Source organism: Scyliorhinus canicula, chromosome 16, assembly GCF_902713615.1.
Source record: "Scyliorhinus canicula chromosome 16, sScyCan1.1, whole genome shotgun sequence".
In the NCBI taxonomy this organism is placed as follows: Eukaryota; Metazoa; Chordata; class Chondrichthyes; order Carcharhiniformes; family Scyliorhinidae; genus Scyliorhinus; species Scyliorhinus canicula.
In genome coordinates this window covers 142,139,799-142,159,658 of record NC_052161.1, presented here as the reverse complement: position 1 = coordinate 142,159,658, position 19,860 = coordinate 142,139,799, and the positions used below count along the sequence as shown (strand labels likewise).

Sequence of the window (19,860 nt, the reverse complement as noted above, 5' to 3'; positions counted from 1 at the left end):
AGTACTCCTGGTCTGAGTTGATCGGGGGAGCGGATAGGGGGGATTGAGGGGGTTATTGGGCTGAGTGGATGAGGGGGAATGGGAGGATTGAGGAGGTTGGAGGGGGTGGATGGGGGAACGGGTATGTAAGGTGAGTAACCCTTGTAGTGATCTGTTAATATCACTAATATTATCGCTAATAAGAGGTTAATATCTATTATCGTGCTAGGCAACCACTAGATGGCAGCACCAGATCTATGTATACAAGCTACACTCCGAGGAAATTCCCGCCTCTTCGTATCAGGAGTGACTAGTGAACAGAGTGTTAGAGAGAGAGCTTAGTGAGCAGGTGTAGTTAAACATATATACTTAATCTTATTTATCTAATCTTCAGTTATAGTTGTAGAAGAGTGAACAAACTCATAGATATTTAACTTTGTTATTCAATAAACAGTATTTGCTTAATTTGAAGACTAATCGTTTTACTGAATGTCAACAATCAGACCATTCTGGAAGCAAGCAAACGAGTAACGAGCTATTACAATAACGTAGTATAACAACCCTGGCACCTCCAGCTGGGGTGATTCGGCTTGCTGCTGATGAAGCCATAGTTTATATAAATACAGGGAGGCTTTGCTGACCTCCTAACCGAGGCAGCAGTCAGTGGGGGACAATGGTGAGAAGACGGTAACAACACAAATGGATTCTGTAACTGCCAATCTGAGATCTGACAAAGATTGAACCTTTAATCTGTCCTGGCCTCTTATTACAACATGTGGGACAGGCCAGCAGTGGGGAATGTTCCGGCTGCAAGCTTTAATGAAACCCAGAACTTTACAGAGATTCCTGTGTTGGCTGCCTCCTGTTCCCACTGTCCCAGGTGGACTGTTCATGACGCTGGTGATGATGCCCCTGTCAGTAATCTTAAAATCACCTTCCAGGAAAACACAATCAGTGTGTTGGCAGTACCTGCTGACCCCCACTCTGGGTTTCAAAACTACCTTTAAAAATGGGATCAAAGTCTCGATCTCCTGGCACAGTCCCATTGAATGTGAGAGAACTCGAGGTCTTTGATAGTTTGGCACTTTTTTAAAAAAATAAATATTTTGTTTGGCAATTGCTTCAAGTTCACTCATCATTTCTGAGTTGAAAATCAAATCTTTCATTTTCTTGAGTGTGGTGATTATTAAATGAGGATTTTCTTTTTGGCTGTTTCGGTCCCACATTCACGGTCGTCATTTCTGATCAATCCCCTTTGCAGGTGCAGAATTTAGCAATAAGAAGTCAGCAGAATACAGCAGCAACCGTTCCTCCTCAGCTTCAAAGCGTCACTCTGAAAGCAACCGCATCAGCTCAGCAAGCTTCATTTACCCCTCAGCCTAAACCGCTAGGCCAAGGGCCTGTGAACAGCAGCAAGGGCGCCCAGTCTGATAACATGGCCGACGGTGTGAAGAAGGCTGAGATTGTCAGTTCTTCCAACACCGACACCAGGGGCATGAGTGTGACCCACACAGCATCCCCGGTCACCACACACCCTCTCATTACCACAGGTAAGATTACACCTCCAGCCAGCAACAACCAATCTTAATGTCGCCTTTCAGGTAATGAAAGGTCTCCAGTTGCTTCCCAGGAGCGATAATCAAACAGAATTGGTGCTGAGTGACGTACGGCAATATTAGGCCAGGTGATCAAAAGGTTGGTTTAAGAAGTGAATTTTCAGGAGCGTCTTAGGGGGGGGGGGGGGGGGGGGGGGGGGGGAAGAGAGAGAGACGGAGCGGATTACAGAGGGAATTCCAAAGCTTTGGCCCACCCGCAGTTGAAGGTACCAGGGTAGCGTGGTTACAATTGGGGAGGCAGCACGGTGGCGCAGTGGGTTAGCCCTGTTGCCTCACGACGCCGAGGTCCCAGGTTCGATCCCGGCTCTGGGTCACTGTCCGTGTGGAGTTTGCACATTCTCCCCGTGTTTGCGTGGGTTTCGCCCCACAACCCAAAGATGTACAGGGTAGGTGGATTGGCCACGCTAAATTGTCCCTTAATTGGAAAAAATGAATTGGGTATACTAAATTTATTAAAAAAAAAAAAAAAAAAACAATTGGGGATGCTGAAAAGGCCAGAATGAGGGGGGGGGGGGGGGGGGGGGGGGGGACACAGAAATGGTGGAGCGTTGTGGAGCTGGAGAAGGTTTCCGAGATAGGGAGGGGCAAGGCCATGGAGGGGTTTTATAATGGAAGCAATGCTAAACCAGGAGACCGGTCAATGAGCTCGGGGTTAACAGGGGAATGGGACCAGGGGCCTCTTTTCTGGTCTTTCCTGACGGGCGGATTGTCCAGTCTCACCGAATTTGGGGGGGGGGGGGGGGGTGCATTCCAGGTTCCTCAGTAACAGAGCGAACAACAGGAAACCCTGTTGGCAGCGGAAGGATTGGAAGATCCCACTGCCGGCTAATGGTGGGGCCGCCTCCACCACCACTAAATACACTGCGGGGGGGGGTCCCCACCCACCCACAGACCAACCCCGGGAGGGTCCCCTCCACCCTTTCTGTGCTGCATTTTGAACATTAACATTACAGAGTGGGAAATCCCCGGCTATGATGGAGGGTCCGAGTTGGGTTGTATTAAAGGGGACGTAGCTGGTTAAATAGGTTTGCTGGAGCTGAGGTCCTGCTTCTCAATCTTATCGTCACGTCACAGTAAACACACCTAACTTTCTGGGTCGACGTTTAAACTACATGTCCCAAAATGAAATGTGGAGATGTTGGACGTGATTTAATAGCCACCTTGCAGCCGGCGCCGATCCGTGTTCGGTGGTTAGATCTCGGGAGAGGCTGAAATCGGGATCCATGTCGGGCTCCGATTCGTGTGCGATCTAACCGGCCGGCTCCCGTTGGTGTGTTCCGGACCCTGCCTGGATTTTGTGAGACACCAATTCTCACCAACTCCGGGCAATCTCCATCTCATTAACCAGGTAGACGGCCTATCTAACCGGGGTCAGTAACCAGGTAGATGGCCTGTGTAACCGGCTCCCCAGCGGGAGGGGTCATTAACCAGGTAGACGGCCTATCTAACCGGGGTCAGTAACCAGGTAGACGGCCTATCTAACCGGGGTCAGTAACCAGGTAGACGGCCTGTGTAACCGGCTCCCCAGCGGGAGGGGTCATTAACCAGGTAGACGGCCTATCTAACCGGGGTCAGTAACCAGGTAGACAGCCTGTGTAACCGGCTCCCCAGCGGGAGGGGTCAGTAACCAGATAGACGGCCTATCTAACCGGGGTCAGTAACCAGATAGACGGCCTGGGTAACCGGGGTCAGTAACCAGGTAGACGGCCTGTGTAACCGGCTCCCCAGCGGGAGGGGTCAGTAACCAGATAGACGGCCTGTGTAACCGGCTCCCCAGTGGGAGGGGTCAGTAACCAGATAGACGGCCTGTGTAACCGGCTCCCCAGTGGGAGGGGTCAGTAACCAGGTAGACGGCCTGTGTAACCGGCTCCCCAGCGGATGTCAGGTGGGCTCCCTTCAGCATTGACTGTTTAAAAACGGGGGAAATCCCTGCGGGGGCAGCAGGACGGGTGTAGCCATTTTCTATTTCGGGCATGCAGCCTTACCAGTGACACTGGCGTCAGCATGCAACCCTGTTCTGCCTGCTGACCTCGAGGCGCATTGGTGTCAGAGGGGGGCTCTCATTCCGGCATCCGAGACATTTACTGCAGTGTCTCAGCAATGACCATTTGCGTCTGGGTCATGCGCCCCCCCCCCCCAGCATCTGGGACACCCCCCCCCCCCAGCATCTGGGACACGCGCCCCCCCCCCCAGCGTCTGGGACATGCCCCCCCCCCCAGCGTCTGGGACACGCCCCCCCAGCATCTGGGACACATGTCTTCCCCCACCCCCCTTCCCAGCGTCTGGGACACGAGTTCTCCCCCCCCCACCCCCCGCATCTGGGACACGTCTCCCTGGCGTCTGGGGTGAAAGCCATGGAGAAAGTGATGCGGGCGACCTGAATACCCCCCACCCTAAAACCGATGGCATCGGGGTCTCCAGTGGCCTCTGACCTCCCCCCCCCCCCCCCCCCCCCCCCCAAAATGATGCTAGGTCTCTGTTGACAAAGACGACGAGTGATTCCGCTGACCTCTTTGTTATCCTTCTCTGCACCCTCTCCAGTACACCTTTCTATAATCCTGCACCTGGCTCTGTACACTGACTTCACGTGTGGTCGAACCAAGATATGATACAAGTTTAGAATAACTTCCCTAATCTTCAACTCTAACCCTCAACTCTAACCCTCTAGCAATAATCCCTAGAAATGAGAACTGATGCTTGGTTTGCAGGTTTATGGCCTCTTTAACCTCGATAGCAGCGTACCTTTTTTGCACCTTTTTTGCTTTCCTTCCCCATTTAGATCTTACTTTCCAAATAATATGCGACCTCCTTATTTTTCTCACTTGTCTATCTTGAGATTATGTTAATTGAGAAATATCAGTCAATCTCCCTGCTCTTTGAAATGGTGCTAAGGGATCTTTTGTGTCTTCCGAAAAGGGCAGATGGGATCTTGGTTTAGCGTCCCATGTGAGAGACAGCACCTCTGGCAGTGTCGCACTCCCTCCCTCAGTGCTACACTAGTGTCAGCCTGGAGTATGAACTCCAGTCTCGGGGGCAGACGTGCAGACAGTCCTCGTCATGTTGCTCAGGGATTTGTACTCAGTTATTCCACAAAGCCAGAATACTTCATGCCTACTGGCTTTTAAAATATTTGTTGGAGTACCTGGTCTGTATTTTTAACTTGCCATCTGTACAAGCAGCAATATTTGTACTTTGTAATCAACCCCAGGGTCTATTGTTTTTTTCGAACTGAAGATTTGCTAAACTGGGGAAAGATCAGTTCAGAGTGTAGCACTCTGATTCCAAGCAGGGACTTGTTGCTTTATTTCTGAAGGTTGGATCTTAGAAAGGTCCAGGCAGCTGAAACAACAGAAACAACAAAAGCAGCGATGGGCTGACATGCCAGTAAAACAGAGCCAGCTGCAGGGTGCTCAGCCCTGTGTGTTACAGAGAGGCTCGCTCCGTTAGCTCGACACAATTGGCCAGGGTTTATATTTATCTCCATTAACCCTGACACTGCCAGGAAAAGAGGATCAAACTAGATTGTGGCTTTGGAGACTCTGTAATAGTACAGATCAGTGATGGAGCAGCTAGAGAAAATTGTTACCGAATTGATGTCTAACTTCAGTGCTTCCAAATCTGGGAGGTCCCGGGTCCGTCCCTCGGCAAGTTAAAGGGCTTGTCTCTGGATATTGGAAACACAAACTACAATCTATCTTCAGTGTCAGATTCACTGCAAAAACAAGCAAAATAACACCTTTCCTGTGCTCTTTGCTCCCGTAGACACTGGGGAAATGTTTGGAGCTAAACCAGGAATACTGTGACTAGCTGCAACACTTTATTTTCCCTGACTGAGATTAAATCTGCGATGTGCGTGTGTCTGACTTTGAGATTCTCACCACACATGGTCTCCAGCACAAACACGGTTTATTTATACCTTCATCATACACCTCCTGCTGCAACCCTGTTTCTTACTCTTGTTACCTCCAGATGTGACTATCCCATTGCTTTCTTGGGCTCATCTCTCATCTTCCATCTATGATTTTCAGATCCAAGACCTTGCAGCCTCAATCTTCGCTCATTCCCCATTTACTCCTGTGTGCTCGCAGGCCACCGTTGACTCTCGTTTAAGCAATGTCCTGATTTAAAAATTCTAATCCTGTGTTCAAGTCCCTCTCTTCCCAACTGTGTAAACTCCCCTGACCAACAGCCCTCCAAGAACTCGGCATTTCTCCAACGATGGCCATCGATGGTTGGAGAATGAGTGGTTCTGGAAATGGATGTGACTTTGCTGCCCTGGAAGGGGGTATGTTCTTCTGGTGTTGAGTCCGAGGCACAAACGAGCTTTACCCACATCCGAGCATCTTATGATTCCAAAATGAAAAATGCTTCATTTCCTGACTGACGCTCCTCAAGTTACTGGATGTAGAATTTCCACAGAATAGTTGTTATGCTGAAGGAAGCAAGTTGCCAGGCCTCATTGGCTAGGTGCTTGATATCCTTGTTGGTCTGTACATACTGAGGGGAAGATCTGTCAATGGGAGAGGCAGTATTGCCTCTGAAAACTACACTCTGATGCAAGGTGGGGGGGTGATGCAAGTTCTGCTGGAGACTCGCCTGAGGGGGGGGCTTTGTTGCTGATGCAGCACTGCCGGTAGGTTGCATTTTATTATCGTCTTTCAACCGCCCTGTGCAGCCCAACCTTTCCTAGTGGCACGGTAGTGTAGTGGTTAGCACTGCTGCTTCACAACGCCGAGGTTCCAGGTTCGATTCCCGGCTTGGGTCACTGTCTGTGCGGAGTCTGCACGTTCACCCCGTGTCTGCATGTGTTTCCTCGGGTGCTCCGGTTTCTTCCCACAAGTCCCGAAAGACTTGCTGTTAGGTGAATTGGACATTCTGAATTCTCCCTCTGTGTACCCGAACAGGCGCCGGAATGTGGCGACTAGGGGATTTTCACAGCTACTTCATTGTAGTGTTAATGTAAGCCTACTTGTGACAATAAAGATTATTATTATTATTGCTCTGCATAGACCTTCCAATATTGGACCTTGTAGCAATGATGAGCAAACTCTCCATGGTGAATGATTCTATCCCGTGATATAAGCACCATGAAGACCAGATTATTACAGAGTGTTTCCATTGGTTAATGAAGTGTTTATGACTGCCCACAGAGATAGGAGGTACATGTGGAGTATCAACCGCCATAGATTAGTCATGCTGAAAGATCTGAGTCTGTGCTGTAATAACTGGGATATTGTGGATATAATTCCAAGATAGATAAGACCATGCACTGCTAAATCCAGGGGTCAACAACCTCATCATTATCAGCCATTGAATTGATTTTTCATGCTTTGGGAGTTGAGGGATATCTATTCAATCGGTTCCGAGTTAAAGTCATTTGAAAACACCAAGCTGATGAATAGATCTCTCTATTCAAGAGTTGAGAGGCTTTGCTGGAGAATTAGTTATTGTTTATGGGACAATATCCTCAAGTATATGTTTTGTTGAAGCATGAAAAGGTTCAGTTGAGGGCATTGGTTCTTACATCAGGAAGAACTGGAGGTGAATTGAAAAGAAACTGCATTATTTGGTGCCAGGGCTAATCACCATTCACTGGCAGGATAGCAGGTGTTTGAACCAGAACTGCACTATTCATGGAATTAGTAATAATCTTGTTCTTTAATCCATTGCCTCAAATGTGTAGCACTCTCACATCCCGGTCAGAACGTTGTGGGGTCAATCCAAACTCTAAGCATCTGAACACACAAACTGGTCTTACACCCCAGTGCAGCACAGTCGGGAATGGGCCAATGGCAGGGAGCACTGCCGGGGTACCGCTGCCGGGGTACCACTGCCGGGGTACCGCTGCCGGGGTACCGCTGCCGGGGTACCGCTGCCGGGGTACTGCTGCCGGGGTACTGCTGCCGGGGTACCGCTGCCGGGGAGCGCTGCCGGGGACCGCTGCCGGGGTACCACTGCCGGGGAGCGCTGCCGGGGTACCGCTGCCGGGGAGCGCTGCAGGGGTACCAGTGCCAGGGAGCGCTGCCGGGGTACCAGTGCCGGGGACCGCTGCCGGGGTACCACTGCCGGGGTACCACTGTCAGGGTGCCAGTGCCGGGGAGCGCTGCCGGGGTACCGGTGCTGGAGACCGCTGCCGGGGTACCACTGCCGGGGTACCACTGTCAGGGTGCCAGTGCTGGAGACCGCTGCCGGGGTACCGGTGCTGGAGACCGCTGCCGGGGTACCGGTGCTGGGGATCGCTGCCGGGGTATCACTGCCGGGGTACCACTGTCAGGGTGCCAGTGCCGGGGAGCGCTGCCGGGGTACCGCTGCCGGGGACCGCTGCTGGGGAGCGCTGCCGGGGTACCAGTGCCGGGGTACCACTGCCGGGGGCCGCTGCCAGGGTACCACTGCCGGGGAGCGCTGCCGGGGTACCGGTGCTGGGGTACTGGTGCTGGGGTACCGGTGCTGGGGAGCGCTGCCGTGGTACCGGTGCTGGGGTACCGGTGCTGGGGTACCGGTGCTGGGGTACCGGTGCTGGGGTACCGGTGCTGGGGAGCGCTGCCGTGGTACCGGTGCTGGGGAGCGCTGCCGGGGTACCGGGGCTGGGGAGCGCTGCCAGGGTACCGGTGCTGTGGATGCTAGGAGATCATGGAAGGTGCTATATAAATGGCAGTTCCTGTTACTTTTGGTTTACTGCTCAATGATGGTCTTTAACGGGGACACCAGCAATCCATGGAAATGTGCAGTGAAATACAGCGGTCAAGAAAATACAACTCCAGGCTCCGAGTTGTGAATTTTATGAATAATATATTGTGATACTGAAAACACATCTGATAGAAAGTTAGAAACATTCCAACTGTAAGGTGCATCAGTGCTGATGTTGTCTAACCCCAGTTTTGCTGTTAAACAGACTGTCTAGACCCACATCCAGAATAGCCACATCACTTTTAGGCTTTGGAGAGTTTTAATTAGGTAGTGATGTCAACCGTTTCAAAAATTCAGTGTTATCAGGAAACAAGAGGAAAAAAGATCCTACACTGTTACCTGCATTTCATTCATCTTTTGAAAAATAACCTATTTATATATTCTTCCCTCTGAGCTTCTGCTGAAGGTATTTCCTCTTGTTGGATTTGGCCTGTCTCGGTGTTGATTCTGATTTTAGACAATAAGAGACAAGCCCCCAATGTGGTGACTGTGTTAGAAACACGTGCGTCTGTGGCTGTCAGCTGAAGCTTTGCTCTGGGCTGTGGTGCCTCCCAATGTTTGGATGGCCTGCACTGTCCAATAGTAACTCTGGCAGCGGTGATCCTGTGGGCTGGACCAGTCTCTCACTCCAGGAACACAGTAAGAAATCTTACAACACCAGGTTAAACCTAACTCTAGTCTTTGAAACAAACCTGTTGGACTTTAACCTGGTGCTCACCCCAGTCCAACGCCGGCATCTCCACATCACTCCAGGAAGAGTCCAGCATTGTTGCCCTGAGGTACCCAGGCGCAGCCAACCCTGGGCAATTTTCAAGATCCAATGTAGGTGTTTGCTTGGGCCAGTCTGTGGCCTGGGCAGGAGCTAGCTAACCTCTGGCACTGCGTAGGCATGAATGAAGATTCTGGGAACTTTATAATGCAAGAGGAGATTTCTATGCGTTTGGAGAGATAGACATAGAACGTACAATGCAGACGGAGGCCATTCGACCCATCAAGTCTGCACCAACCCACATAAGCCCTCACTTCCACCCTATCCCCGTAACCCAATAACCCCTCCTAACCTTTTTTTTGGTCACTCAGGGCAATTTATCACGGCCAATCCACCTAACCTGCACGCCTTTGGACTGTGGGAGGAAACCGGGGCACCCGGAGGAAACTCACTCACACACGGGGAGAACGTGCAGACTCCGCACAGTGACCCAGCGGGGAATCGAACCTGGGACCCTGGCGCATTGAAGCAACAGTGCTAGCCACTTGTGCTACCTGTGTCAATCAGCAGGGACTTGTAAAAGGCAAGGGTTGTGCATGGCCAATCTTAGAATTCAAGAAATGGTAGCATAAATTCTGTAAGTGCAAAGGATAGAGCTCTGGGTTTTCACAAACTGTTTAATTGGATACCACATAACCGACTCTTAGCAATAACAATGGATTGCACTTTTGAATGAAGGGGGAATGAGGCCAGATTGATAGACAGCTGATTGGAGGATAGAAAGAAAAGGGGCAAAGCTTTGAAAAGATCTGGTGAGTGAGTGGTGTTGTGTATTTTGTCAGGACTGCTCTAGTTTACTGTACAAATTGAAGGAACAATAATGGCATTTCTTCATGACATCAAATTGTAGGACGTGGCACAGTTTGAAGAAATGTTGGAAGATTGTGGGACTGCGTAGGGAAGTAACAGAGAAAGGTGTCAGATATGGTTCAGTATGTGAAGTGATATGTGTCAGAGCCAAGAATGTGAAAGGAAATATACCATGGATAACAAAATACTGAATGGAGCATAAAACAGTGAATTCTTGGTGTTCAGATACAAACATTGTTCAAAGTGGAACTGCAAATTGATACAGCCATAAAACGTGCAAAGGAAATCCTTTCTGCTCTGGACTATAGGGCGGGATGTGCAAAAGGCCAGAATTGGAAAAGTGCAGACATTTGGGAGGGTTGAAAGATTGCAGAATATTCCATAGATGGCACAGAACAAAGCCAGAGAAGGCTTTGAATGTGGAATTGTCTGTCCTAAACCATCGATTAATGATAGAGTTAATAAAGCCTCTTAACAGGAAATGGAATGGTTGGCTTATGGGGAGAGAGTGGCATTTTGATCAGGTGATTTGTATAATGTGAAAGATTGATGCAGACCTGATGCAGGATCGCCAGCCTAGACGAGATTGACCAACTCGCCAAAGACCAGTGGTGAGTCACATGCGGCACATCTGGGTTCTGAGTGTAGCCCACCGTGACCCACGTTGCCCACGCTGGTTTCCAGCCGCATAGTTGTTCTCTACCGGATTGACTGAAGTGACTCGCACGTAAAGCGAGGGCGAGTGAAGTGAGGTGTGAGCTGAGTATTGAGAGCAATGTCCTCCCTTTGTGACCAATCCAGCAGAAACATTCATTTTGGTTTTACCACTAGAAGTTGATTTAATAAATAATAATCGCTTAGTGTCACAAGTAGGCTTCAATTAAGTTACTTTGAAAAGCCCCTAGTTGCCACATTCCGGCGCCTGTTCGGGGAGGCCGGTACGGGAATTGAACCCCCGCTGCTGGCCTTGTTCTGTATTACAAGCCAGCTATTTAGCCCAGTGTGCTAAACTAGCCCCATGAGATGGCAGATTTTTATGACTATATAAATAATTGAGCATTTTCTATAGCTGGTTATGAAATGTCCAGTGTGTATTAAATATATTCAATCTTATTCAAGGGTCATAGTTAGTGAACAAGCCCAATTTCGACCTTGCGACCCACTACGATGAAGGTGGGCCACTCACCAGCCCAGGTTGCCCATCACTGCCATAGACTAGCCTGGGACTCAAGTGGCCCACTCACCAGCCCAGGTTGCCCATCACTGCCATAGACCAGCCTGGGACTTGCAAATGAATGAAATGAAAATCGCTTATTGTCACAAGTAGGCTTCAAATGAAGTTACTGTGAAAAGCCCCTAGTTGCCACATTTCAGCGCCTGTTCGGGGAGGCTGGTACGGGAATCTCTATAGATCAGTTGAACACTGGGCAATGCACTCTTTTATTAGTGTTCCTGTGCTTGCTGCTTATATTTTGGACATTGTAATGCAATAAACCATCATCTTTATTCTTTGTGCTCTCCTAATTGGTCGGTAAATTCGCTAGATGTTTATAACACCCACCCTAACTCACAGATTGACTAATCCTCATGGTTTGTTTGGAGGCAGTGGAGGGATAGGAAAATGTTTACTGCTTTTTGCTCGGGTCTGAGAGTATTCTGAAATGACCTGCTCACTAATAGAGAGACCTCTGCTGAAGCTGACCCCTCTCACTAAATCGTAAAGCCTCACTACCCAATCTGTGAATTTTGGTCAAGTTTGCTTTTGGAGTTATTAGATGAGCTCATGTAATTGAATGAAACATGATCTGGCTTCAAATTACGACTCTGAACATTGATATCCAGCTTTGTAACATTCTGCAGATGATCCATTACCAAACTACAGATGGTTGAGGGATTATGGTGTTTGCATTAATTCTCTGTGAATGCTGTTCTCTGATTTTAATTCATATCCTTCAGAGATGGAACCGTCACTGTTGTGGGGTAGAAATTCAGCTCTGAGCAGCCAGTAGGGCTCCCAATAAGGTGGCGATCCTTTCATTCCCAGCACACAGCTTGGCCCAAGACTGCTGTTAGCTTTAATCCTGAGCTGCAGACAATGTCTCAATGAAATGTAAAGAGGGATTAGAGGTCTGGTGCCTGGGTTGGGAAATGATCCCTCGGAAGGAGGTGAAGCGCTGTTTAAAGATACAAAAGATAATTATTTAACTCAATCCCTTTGAATTAGTGGAGGCATTTTCTCTCTTGCTTGATACATGACAGCAATTTTATTTCTAATTGGAAAGTGAGGGGGGTGGGGAGGGGGGGGGGGGGGGGCAGGTTCCAGTGTCCGTTATCAGGTTTATATTGTACGTGTGGGTTCCATGAAATCTGAGTCAGCTTTAGAATTGGTGTTGTATTATGGGGTGGCACCTCGGAAGCAGCAAACGATTGTGCACAAAAGTTGCAGGAGAATTTGGGGCTGTGAATCTTCTGGTAGAACTTTGCGCCCAGAAGACATGGCAGAGTGTTTTGGAAATTGGTTGCTGTGTTTTCTCCATTACAAGAGTGAAGTGCTTTGGGATGAGCTGGGTGCATATGAGAATCCTTTCCTCTCATTATTACTGCAGGGGGGGGGGGGGGGGGGGGGGGGGTGGTGAGCTGACAGCAGGACTGTAAGGCAGAGGTACTGTTACTGGGAGCTTTCCTGAGGTTTTGCATTTGTTTAGATAGCTGCTGCCTGCTGTGTTGTCAGCAGTGCTTTGGAATCTGCTGCAGATTGTAGACGGGTGGATCTGGGAGAGCTGGCAACCGCAGGGTGTTTGAAAGCAGGGTGACTTCTGCTTGAAGAGCTTTTATAATGTTATCCCATGATAAATAATGCATAAACTAAATGGTTTCCACACACTGAGATGTGAGGGTAGGTGGGGGAGGATCTCCCTCTGCACTTTATTTATAATGGGCTATTTCTGAGCACGCTCTCCAGGCATCCTCATCGAGTACAGGAAGCCTCCCAGGAAGTGTTCAGTTCCCCAGGGCAGTCACTTTAAAAGAGCTTGTTAAATATTGCAGCCGCTCACACCGAGAGCTCGCTTTCTCGGGGAAGCTTCCTGTAAACCAAGAGGGTTTTGGCTATCCTGTGTGGCTGGGGTTAATCTGTCAGGAAGGGCTGCAAAGAGACAATTAATTCCAGTTGGAGAATAATGAGGACACAAGGTATCACAGCTGGTCTGACTGACAATGGGAACTCTTTATCTATCTACCAACAGGAATGGTAAGTTCCTCAAATGTTTGTTTTGTTTAGAAAACAATCAATTTTGCTGATTTGAGTTTTGACACATTCAGAATGACCTGAAAAGGCTTTAGACAATTAATTAACTTCCTGGATGACTGAAGCTAGATACTCATTACAGCATGAAACCATTTTCCTGTGCTCAGATTTAAATCGTTAACTATCGGATCTTAATTAACCAGAGATTCTTTTAACTCTGGTGCATATTTTCCGGATCTCTCATGTCTTTGAAGTGGATTGTGTGGGAGGGTAACTTTGCAGCGTGAAATGAATGTCATGATGCAGATCTGCCCTGTCTCCCTGTTCAGAGGGATTTGGGTACTTTCATTTATCTAACTGTTGACCCACACAGGAAAGGGCTGCACACTTGGTACAGAGTGATAGGATACATCAATCCTTGTTCGGTGAGTTGAGTGGTTTGTTTTGATTTAGAATGCTAGATTAGGTAGAAAATAGCCAGGGTGAGCTGAATGGTGTTCGCTGCAATATGTCCCTACACCAAAACTCTGTCTCTGCTCCTCATTATGTGGAGATGCCGGCGTTGGACTGGGGTGAGCACAGTAAGAATTCTTACAACACCAGGTTAAAGTCCAACAGGTTTGTTTCAAACACGAGCTTTTGGAGCTCAGATTCACCTGAGGAAGGGGCTGTGCTCCGAAAGCTCGTGTTTGAAACAAACCTGTTGGACTTTAACCTGGTGTTGTCAGACTTCTTACTCTGCTCCTCATGTTACTCATTCTTGTTTAGTTATGACGTCTTCACAGTACAAAAGAAAACTCCCACTGGCGGTGGGATGTGGGTGTCCTGTCGTGGGGCCAGTGCCTGCCTCCGTCGTGGGGCCCAGTGCCTCCATTGTGGGGCCAGTGCCTCGGTCGTGGGGCCAGTGTCTCGGTCGTGGGGCCAGTGTCTCGGTCGTGGGGCCAGTGCCTGCCTCCGTCGTGGGGCCAGTGCCTGCCTCCGTCGTGGGGCCAGTGCCTCCGTCGTGGGGCCAGTGCCTCCGTCCGTCGTGGGGCCAGTGCCTCGGTCGTGGGGCCAGTGCCTCGGTCGTGGGGCCAGTGCCTCCGTCGGTCGTGGGGCCAGTGCCTCCGTCGGTCGTGGGGCCAGTGCCTCCGTCGTGGGGCCAGTGCCTGCCTCGGTCGTGGGGCCAGTGCCTCGGTCGTGGGGCCAGTGCCTCTGGCCATCAGCAATGCAGGGTAGTGGCTGTAGCTGATGAGCCTCTGGGATTTGGAGGTAATCTACACGTGCAAAAGGAAATAACTGGCAAGAACAACGGGTCCTACTTCTGTTAATCAAAGGGCTATTGTCAGCTGCTCGAATCGGAAACCCCCTCCCAGCCTATCCCTCTGCCACCGTACAAACCCTGAGGATTAACAAGAATAATAATAATCGCTTATTGTCACGAGTAGGCTTCAATGAAGTTACTGTGAAAAGCCCCTAGTCACCACCTGTTCGGGAAGGCCGGTACAAGAATTGAACCTACGCTACTGGCATCGTTATGCATTACAAGCCAGCTGTTTAGCCCACTGTGCTAAACCAGCCCCTGCCAGTTAGGGACTGAGAGAAATGGGTGTCCATTGCTGACCAGTCAAGAGAGCACCAGGAATGAAGATCATTGTTGATTGCATTACAATGCCAAAAATATAAATAGCAAGCACAGGAACATTAAAATTCCAAAGCCCATGCCTTCCATTTATTATATTAGGAGAAGATGAATGGCAGGGAGGAAATCTGCTGGTACCACCTGGGCACCTTGGCACTGCCAGGGACATTGGGGGGGTCCAAGGGCTAAGAAAATGGTCATCCTGCACCGAGAGCTCCACTCACCAGAGTTCCTCCGTGTAACAAATGACACTGCGTACAGCCTGGGGGGGGCGGGGGGGGGTGGGGGGGGGGGGGGGGGGGGGGGGAGATGGCGGCGGGGGGGGATGGCGGGGCGAGGGGGGGGATGGCGGGGGGAGGGGGGGATGGCGGTCCTGCAGGGGGCCGAAATAGCAACAAAGTGCCGTGAGATAGCGGGGTGGGAAGGCTGGATAGGACCCCACCAATCCCGCAGAGAACCAACTGATTTTTATTTTAAATTAAATTGCGCCCACTAAAACAACTGAATTCTTCTCCGTTTAAAAAAAAGTTTGACATTCCACAAATACAACTTTGTGTCTCAGAATTGACAACCTCGGCACCAAATCTGTGCCAGATTGCGAACGTTGCCAGTTTGCCAAGGGGGCTCCATGTGGAGTTAATCGGTTGAGATGATGGAGTTACTGGGTGGAGCGACGGTGTCAGACATTTTGGAGAATAGCAGTGTAAATGGGGCTGCGAGCAGAAGTCGAGCATCTGCTCCCACTGCAGTACAGTTAAAGATATGTCTGTAGAATGTTAGCAGTTTATTTCCAAGCAATTCGGTGAGAAGGTGAGCTGAGAAACAGCTTCTGGAGGCGTACAGCAGCCAGAGTTTCTGCATGGTTCTGATAGTGTCAAAAGGTCTCTGTTTCTCAAAAGAGTATCCAGACATCGCCGTGAAGCAGATATTCCAGAGAGCTAAATGTATTTACCAGTGGATTGAGAGCTGAGATGGGGGGGTGGGATTCTCCCGTGCCGGAGAATCCCTGCAACCGGGCCGCACTGCCCCGACGCCGGCACGCCGGCAGAGCGGAGAATTGGTGCCGGCGCGTTTAGTGCGGCGGCAGTCGCGGGCCGCTGTAAGCGGCTGGGCTGCCGATTCTCGGCCCGGGTCGTCCACACCTGGTCGCAGCCGGAGGGAAATCTGCGCACAGGGTCGTGGGGCGGCCTGGGGGAGGGGGGAGGGGGCTCCGACCCGGGGGGGGGGGGTCTCCGATGGGGCCTGGCCCGCGATCGGGACCCACCGATCGGTGGACTGGCCTCTCGCTCTCCGGGCCTATTTTCGTCTGCGCGGCCCCTGAACTCCTGCGACATGTTGCGTCGGGGCCGTCGCATTGAGGGAGGCCACCGCGCACGGGCGGGTTGGCGCCGGCACCACTGCGCATGCGTGGATTCCGCGGTGCAGTGTTCACGCCGGGATAAGAGGCTGGAGCGGCATGAATTGCTCCAGCCCTGTGCTGGCCCCCTGTAGGGGCCAGAATCGGTACTCCCAGCGGCCTGTTCATGCCAACGTGAAACGCAACGCCGTTTCCGATGGCGTGGACACTCTGCCGCCGAATGGGAGAATCCCGCCAGGTTTGCGTGGGAATGAAGATAGCAGTTAAGGGTCACTGTATTGATTAGCATTGTTTATGGGGTAATTGTGAAGCTATTTTCTGATGTGATGGTAAAGATATTTTAATACTGTATTGTATAAATTTATTCCATCCCTATTTCTTTGTGAAATCACTCTTGGAGGTTAGGAATGGCAAAGTGATCTTGATTTGTGAAAATTCATTATGATTAGTGACATTAACAAACACACATGAATGCATAGAGAATGTGTTCCCATTAGTGAAGGTATTGATTTGATCTTGATTATTGATCAGTAAATGTGTCCAGTCAGGATGAAGTTGCTGTAGTTGAGGTTATTGGAAACCTGTGAAATTTGTTAGTAAACCCACATTTGGATGGCTGTCTGCCTGATGGGTTCTGGTTTTCTCCTCTTTCCCGCTTGAAGCGTTTGAACTTGTGGCTGGGAAAGGGTTCATTGTGGGGTTGAGAGACAGGGGGCTGGAATCTCCGTCCTGCCGTGCCACATTTCTGCCCCGACCTGCCGGCGGAACTCTCCGTGTCGCTGGCCGGTCACTGGGGTTTCACATTGCGGAACAGCCCCACGCCGTCGGAGACCCCCCCCCCCCCCCCCCCCCCCCCCCGGGCCCTGGAAAAATGGAGAATCACTCCCAGGGATTCCTGCTGCTTCAGAGATTGCCTAACAACTTGGCGAAATGTGATGGCGGTGAACCAGAGTGATGGCCTGCACTCCCAAATTCACACGTATTCTTTCCAGTTTCCTAGACTGGAACCCGTGTCTGTGTGGGTCTCACCCCCACAACTCAAAAACGGTGCAGGGTAGCTGGATTGGCCACGCTAAATTGCCCCTTAATTGTGGAAAAAAAAGTATTGGGTACTCTAAATTTTTTTTTTAAATAAAAACTGAAATCAGCCACACTGACAATTGAGCAAAGATTCCAAACCATTAACTCCATCACTCTGCCAAAATTCTGAGCCAGACTGTTCACAATCATAGTGTCATCTTTCAATACATGAGGAACTTTCCGTATAATTCCTACAGTGCAGAAGGAGGCCATTTGGCCCATCGAGTCTGCACCAACGCTCTGAAAGAGCACCGTACGCAGGCCCACACCCCAGCTCAACCCGTAACCCCACCTAACCTGCATGTCTTTGGACTGTGGGAGGAAACCGGAGCACCTGGAGGAAACCCACGCACACACTGGGAGAACGTGCAGACTCCACACAGACAGTCACTCGAGGCCGGAATTGAACCTGGGTCCCTGGAGCTGTGAGGCAGCAGTGCTGACCACTGTGTCGGACCTCTGGCCTTGTAATCCTGCTTAAGAAAGGTCATCTATTTCTACCTCTTAACATTGACCAACTCCGCCCTGCCTCAGCTCACCTGCTGACAGCCTCCTGCCTTTACCTCCAGGCCTGACTTCCTTCGTAAGCATGAGGTCATCCAAAACTCTGCTGCCTCTCTCCCAACTCGCATTGTTCCATTCCCCCATCACCCCCTCTGCACGCTGACCACTGCTCCTGGCCCAGCAGCGTCCTGCTTTTAAAATTCTCATCTTAGTTTTCAAATTCCTCTCTGGCCTCATCGCTCCCGATCTTTCCAATCTGCTCCCTTTTAAGATGCAGTTTAAAACCTACCTCTGTAAACAAGCCTTTGGTCTCCTAATATCACCTGATGTGTCTCTAAGTCAAATTTTCTTTTAAAATGGCCTTCTGAGAGGCTTTGGGATGTTTTATTTTGTTTACGGTGCTATATAGTCACAAACTGTTGTCAATCCACATGTTTCAGCCACTTGACACTCATTCAGTAATCGGAATGGTCCGAATACCGGCTTTAAAAGGCCATTAATGCATTGGAATGGGGAGCTGAACTCCCAGATCAGGCCGTCATTTTAGTCCCGATCTCTAAGTGAGCTTGTGGGTCCGTCGCACCACTCCCCCCACCCCGTCCCTCCACTCATGGGCAATGGCACCCCCCCCCCCGTCCCTCCACTCATAGGCAATGTCACCCCCCCCCCCCCCCCCCCACACACACACACACACATGAGCACAACCACATACCCCCCCAAATGAGGGCACATCACTATGGGGTTTCCCCCCACTTCATGCCCCTGTCAACCCCCCCCCCCCCCCCCCCCTCACAACCTGTCAGAAGCCACTTCTTACCTTGCAAGGGCTTGGTCCCCTCAGGCCCTGACCCTTGACAGTGCCACTCTGGCACGTAGGCACCCTTACACAGGCACCTTCCAGCTTGACAGTGCTACCTGGACACCTTGGCAGTGTTAGGGTGGCAGTGCCAGCAGAGGCAGTGTAAAGTGTCCGCATTCTGGGGTGGGGTGGGGGGAGGGGCAGGGAGCCACCCTACACTATCCCTGACCCCCCCCCCAACACTCTCCGATGGCCCGGGAGACGCCCTGAGAGCCATCCCACCTGGTCCACGTTTGGCTGGCGCCTGGCTGCTGTTTCCTGGGGAGGCCGATAGACCCCGGGTTTGAAACCTACTTGGTGAGCGCCATTTGGCTACGCCCCCTTTCAGGCAGGATTCTGATTCCGCGCCTCACGGGACGCGTGGGTAGATCCCGCAAGACGTGAAGGCTGCCAGGAGTTCCGCAGGAGGCCTCTTGGCATCTACCGGCCGCGTTGCACTCTGACTTGAGCCGGTAAATAGCGCTCTAGACGTGCGTGGTGCCTGACCGTGATCGGACAAACCCCTTTTGATAATTAGTAACTTGTTTTTTTTTAACTTGTACTAATATTTTACTTCTGAGAAAACATCATTCAATTAACAACTTTATTGTAATTTTTAAACTGTTGAAACGTGTCCTGTTTTTTGGGGGGGGAGATTCTCTCTTCCTGCCGCTTGTCAATGGGATTTCCCATTGAAGCCGCTCCACGCCACTGGGATACCCGCTTACGCGGGTACGCTGCCAGCGGGAAAAGAGAATCGCGACGACTGGAGAATTCCAGACATTGCGTGTTTTGGTTAGATTTTTAACAGTGGCTGTCGTTGTGAAGGTTGCCGATTGCTGAACTCGGCTCTGCACTCCAGAAAGAGTTCTGGAACTGAGTGTATTTTAATTGGAGAAAAGATTTTGGGGGGTGGGGTTGGTGTCGCAGAGAGAGGCAGCAAGATGAGGAATAGGCCAGTTATTTAACGTTAACTATGTTCAGGGAGCAAGAGGAAATGAGTACAAAATGTACAAAACTGGCTCAATGTACAAAACTGGCTCAAGTAAATATTCCCGACAGAGCTGTGGATAGGATTCCGAGAAAAGGTTATTAGTTTTTCAAAAGGCTTGGGTAAATGTGTATTTAATTACACTTCAGCTCTGATTTGACTCTAAACCAGAGGTGTCTTGTGAACCACTATGCAGCTCTATGATTGGGTGTGCCAACAACGTAGCTATTGACTGGGTGGTCAATCACACACACTCTTATTAGGGAGTGAGGGGAAATTGTTCCAACGGCTTGATCATCTCGGGAGTCTGTTCAGGATGACAAACTGAGGGGCTCGAAATGTGACCTCTATGTTCTGAAGA

The 19,860-nt window shown here is 50.3% G+C and overlaps 1 protein-coding gene across 1 annotated transcript in view; it reads left to right on the top strand.

Annotated features, from left to right (window-relative positions):
* The window catches only part of LOC119951066 (polyhomeotic-like protein 2), a 313,199-nt gene that overhangs the window by 228,969 nt on the left and 64,370 nt on the right, over nt 1-19,860 (top strand). Inside the window, exon 8 of the mRNA XM_038774103.1 lies at nt 1,241-1,562. Coding sequence (XP_038630031.1) covers nt 1,241-1,562 — 322 coding nt within the window. The remainder of the gene's footprint in view (nt 1-1,240; nt 1,563-19,860) is intronic.